The 5,000-nt window shown below is 44.1% G+C and overlaps 2 protein-coding genes across 4 annotated transcripts in view; one reads left to right on the top strand and one right to left on the bottom strand.

Moving 5' to 3' along the window:
* The window catches only part of zgc:154075 (uncharacterized protein LOC556929 homolog), a 14,872-nt gene extending 13,161 nt beyond the window's left edge, over positions 1-1,711 (top strand). For both annotated transcript variants that reach the window (XM_061258033.1, XM_061258034.1), the window contains one exon: positions 522-1,711. In XM_061258033.1, the coding sequence (XP_061114017.1) occupies positions 522-662 (141 nt within the window). In that variant the 3' untranslated portion in view covers positions 663-1,711. The remainder of the gene's footprint in view (positions 1-521) is intronic.
* Positions 1,712-2,706: 995 nt separating this feature from the next.
* The window catches only part of LOC133139224 (outer dynein arm-docking complex subunit 1-like), a 12,246-nt gene continuing 9,952 nt past the window's right edge, over positions 2,707-5,000 (bottom strand). For both annotated transcript variants that reach the window (XM_061258632.1, XM_061258631.1), the window contains exons 14-15: positions 4,857-4,944; positions 2,707-3,870 (exon numbers count right to left, since the gene is read on the bottom strand). In XM_061258632.1, coding sequence (XP_061114616.1) covers positions 3,778-3,870; positions 4,857-4,944 — 181 coding nt within the window. In that variant the 3' untranslated portion in view covers positions 2,707-3,777. The remainder of the gene's footprint in view (positions 3,871-4,856; positions 4,945-5,000) is intronic.

The raw sequence follows: 5,000 nt of genomic DNA on the forward strand, positions 1-5,000 counted from the left end.
ATTCTGTGTTATTTATGCCACTTTATTTCTGTCTTCAGTGAAACATTGGCTGTGTCTGTAATGGTTGGATGGTTTCCAATTTACCAGTATGTCCTGTACAGATTAGTCCTGCTGTTAATCTGTGTGTGTGTGTGTGTGTGTGTGTGCGCCTACGCGTGCGTGTTTGTGTCCATTGTGTGTGTGTGCGTGCGTGCGTGTGTGTGTATGTGTGTGTGTGCGCGTGTGTGTTTGTGTGTCCATTGTGTATGTATGTAGTGCAGTGGTTAAGGTAAATCACTGGGACACGCAAGGTCGGTGGTTCTAATCCCGGTGTAGCCACAATAAGATCCGCACAGCTGTTGGGCCCTTGAGCAAGGCCCTTAACCCTGCATTGCTCCAGGGGAGGATTGTCTCCTGCTTAGTCTAATCAACTGTACGTCGCTCTGGATAAGAGCGTCTGCCAAATGCCAATAATGTAATGTAATGTATGTGTGTGTGTGTGTCCATTGTGTATGTGTGTGTGTGTGTGTGTGTGTGTACAGAGTGGAGACCCGTCTCTGGTTCGCTCTGGCCCAGAGGAGACCCTGTCCAGCCACAGGCTGGTGTTCGAGGCTGAGCGCGCTCGCAGGGAGAGCCGGGTGGTGTTCTGCAGCCGGGACCAGCACGCCAACGGGATCGAGTGACCCAGTCAGGGGCCACGCCCCCCAAACACACTCGCAGTGAGTGACAGCCGAGAGAACCCTGTGATTATATTCTCATTTCCTGCTCAACCGCTGCTTTTATCGACGTTCACTGGTTTTATCTGCAACGGACGTTCAGACGTTGCCCGACAGCTTAAAGCCCAGGTGTCCGCTTCCAGGCGATGAGCAACTATATATTCAAAAGCAATTCATTATGCTTTTTTAAAAAAAATGTTTACAAAATTTTCCAAATGAAATAATGCATTGTTGCAAAATATAGCCAACACTATAAAATGGCAAAGAAATTACAGAAATCTTTGGTTGACAGCAGCAAGGAATGTTGGTGACGGTGCTAATGGGTAGCTAGTTCAAAACATGAAGAGACTGATCATTTATTTATTCCTTAATGTGTAATGTGTAATTGTAGAACAATTATGGGGGGTGGGGGTGCAGATTCATGACAGGATTATAGGAAACCCCCCCCAGCAAATGGTGCAGTAATTCTAACGTTCACCAGGAACGTTTCCGTGTGAACACCACTGGAGGGAGCCATTTCTCCAAAGCTATAAATCTGTTGGGAACATACTTTGAGGCCAAAAGGATTCAGAACTACAGACATCTGTGCTCGAGTTCAACTTCATTTGTCACGTTCCTAACGTTAAGTTCAAGTTCTGGGGCAGCCTGTAGCATAGTGGTTAAGGTAACTGGGACACGCAAGGTTGGTGGTTTGAATCTTCTGTGTAGCCACAATAAGATCTGCACAACCGTTGGGCCCTTGAGCAAGGCCCTTAACCCTGCATTGCTCCTTATCTCCTGCTAAGTCTAATCAACTGTACGTCGCTCTGGATAAGAGCGTCTGCCAAATGCCAATAATGTAATGTAATGTAAAATGAAAACCTGTCGAATGCTTTCTATTCGCAATGTATATCAGCATTTACATGTTACAGAAAGACACAGTGTTACACACATTTCCATACAAAATAGCAGTAATGCATTTTTGTATTATATGTGTGTTTTGAATTTAAAGGTTTATAGTCTTGAAGTAATGATTATTCACTTTGCAACCACTGCCTGCTTTTCAATGATGTTTGGCTCAGGAATTCAATCTGTTGTGTTTCTTTTTAAATATAAAAAATGTTACTGAAGGGAAACTGCCATTTGCTGAAATATGATTTTTATGAATAATGTGTAATCTTTTTTACATTAAAATGAACTACGGACCGCTTTTATTGGTTTTTTCAAAATCCTAATTGAGGACATAAAAATACAAGTCTGTGACATTTTATTCTAGGTAGCAACTGAAATAATAATCTTAATAATCTGAAGTAATTTGATGGTCGATATAACAAACCCAATGATACAAATGTTCAGAGAATAGCAGTTCAGGCCCTGCTGATTTTCCACCCATGAATGAAACCCAGCACACCCTAACTTCATAAAAGGGCTCAACTGAATAGCTGTGGAACACAGCTTGTGATGATTTCATTATCTAAATTGGTTGCTAAAATTATTATGGGGAGGTTTTTCCACTGAATGTTTCCGCCCAGGGTGCTGATCCATAACATCATGAAGTGTTAAAAGCAACACGGTAACAAGTAAAATGATCAGAGCAGTAGATTTTACCCTACTTTTGTAAGTTTAACAACCTAACTGAAGAAGTACTTCAGCCATCTTGTAAAATGCAGGGATCACAAACGGGGATCTTGATCTTTAGTCATCTCATGATTGTAAGGTCTACAGTAAATTGTATTCCAAACCAGTGCTTGTGATCTGACCAGTGCAAGAAGTCTCCGTATTGTAAAAGGTACATCTATAACCATATTGAATAAGGATGAAAGACAGGTGTTGATTTCCGTATTGTTCACAACAACATGTCGGTGGTGAGTTCAGCTGTTGCCAAAAGTAACTTGCAGACAGTGAAAAGATAACAAAACAGGTGTGTCCATTTCTTAGTCACGGTAAAGCCACACACACTGACTGAATTAAAGCCCTGCTCTCTCAGCTGGTCCCAGCTTGATGAGAAAGCAGTATCAAGGAGCTCAACAGCTTCTTAAACGGAGATTTATTCAGATGAAACATTTACCCCTGGCACAGACCTGTCGTGGGGCCAGTTTTGCAGACAGATTAAACTTAGTCCCAGACTAAATTTGAATTTTGAATGCGGGATTCCCCGCACAAAAAGTCCAGGACTAAGCTTACTCTGTGTCGATGAAACTGGCCTATAACTCAGCCAGGAGTAAATTGATATCCAATGGCATTGATAGTTTTCAGCTGATAAATGCATATTGATATTGATACAGATAGTGATCAGCAATTGTTCACTTTTATTAGGGACTTAATTACTGCTCGTTAGATTCTGTTTTAGCTGCTGTACGTCACTGTAAAAGCAATCAAGTTGTATTTTAAGTATATAATTCACCCTGTACTTAACACATTCACTGTTATTTTATGGATTATTTAGGTAGTTTTTCATCTGGCAGCATAATTATTGAACATTATTTAATCATTGAAACAATGGGTGACAGAATGAGCTTAACTGTAACATCGGCTTTTGCGACGTTCGTGATCCTCTGACTGTCGGGGCTCAAGAGCTCATTGGTGGAACCCATGGCGGAACCAATGCCCATATTTGGAATAAACCTCTCGGCAAGTATCAATATCATGTGGCTTTCCTAGTAACCACATAATCTCATAAGTGTTCGTACAGTAATGGAGTTATCCTCCTGTTCTTTGTGAATACACTCAGGGGAAGCTTATAGATAATTATTATTGTACAATTCCTCAGAAAGCCCTTAGATCCTTTAATAGCTGAGACTCTGCACTAAAATCACCGTATAATGGGCGGCGGGAAACTTTTAAAGCTGAAGGTTCCGGAAAGATAAATCTGTTGTAAAAAACAATTGTCTAGATTATTCCTGAAAAAGGTCAGTAAAATATCCCCATAACAGTGTTCATTACTGTGGTGCCAAAAAAAGAGGGCCGGCTGGAGCTGAGCTGTGATTGGCTAGTGAGCCCACTGGAGCTGAGCCATGATTGGCTGATTGCGGTAGAAGATTGAAAATGGTCGCACTGGGGTGCGCGGGACGGAGAGGGGGCTTGGTGCGTGCGTCCAGCCGTGTCAGACATCGGAGAGGCGCTGGCGGTTGCCCGTCACCACGGTGACCTTGGGCTGTCTGAGCTCTGGCCGGGTGGTCTTCTCCTTACGCAGGACCTGGGTCAGAACACAGGGGGGGGGGGCCCGAATGAGGGAACAGAGAGAGCTCTCGTACCTCTCTCCTGGTGTAGTGGCATCACGCGTGTTCGCTTTGAGGGGCCACAGCCCTTTACTTTGAGGGGCCACAGCCCTTTACTTTGAGGGGCCACAGCCCTTTGAGGGCCACAGCCCTTTACTTTGAGGGGCCACAGCCCTTTACTTTGAGGGGCCACAGCCCTTTACTTTGAGGGGCCACAGCCCTTTGCTTTGAGGGGCCACAGCCCTTTGCTTTGAGGGGCCACAGCCCTTTACTTTGACAGCTGTTTGTGCCGAGTGTACTTGCTATCTCTTTACTGAGGCACACTGCAGCAGCTTATTAGCCTAAAGCTGGTGGCCAGTGGTCATTTTCAACTTACTAGTATGTTTGTTTGTCACTGAATACACAATACAGAAGTGTAGGCTCATTCCTAGTTTATAAGTTAGCTAGCTAGTTTTTCAATTTGGTACAACCGAAGTGCATTGTTTCAGAGGTCTTCAATCTGGCTGCGTCTGGCTAGATGTAGAGGGGTGGCCCGTAGCGTAGTGGTAAAGGTACATGACAGGCACACGCAAGGTTGGTGGTTCTAATCCCGGTGTAGCCACAATAAGATCCGCACAGCCATTGGGCCCTTGAGCAAGGCCCTTAACCCTGCATTGCTCCAGGGGAGGATTGTCTCCTGCTTAGTCTAATCAACTGTACGTCTGCCAAATGCCACTAATGTAATATGTAATGTGATGTTTAAGGACATGAAACTAGGATGTTTGTAGAACATAATCGGTTTAATATGTGCGTGAGCCGAAAGCGTGACTGTAGTTATTTTTGTTATTAGTGGAGGATGAGATCATTCAGGGAGGACCCAGCCCTCTGGCTAATGACAGCCAGGACCAGAAGCCATTATTATGTAATCGTGCAGACAAAATCCTGCCCACTGTAACCCTCCCTCCCGCTATCCCGCTGTTCTCACCCCTTTCAGGACTCTTTCTTGGAGTTCGTTCCTCGTCAGGGGGCGTTCCTCGTCGGTGAGGGACGACTCTTCCGGGTCAATCGTGTCTCTGGCATACAGAACATGAACATTTTGAAACATTTAAAAAAAAACAAACAAACACAC

This window comes from Conger conger, chromosome 10 (genome assembly GCF_963514075.1).
Source record: "Conger conger chromosome 10, fConCon1.1, whole genome shotgun sequence".
Lineage (NCBI taxonomy): Eukaryota > Metazoa > Chordata > Actinopteri > Anguilliformes > Congridae > Conger > Conger conger.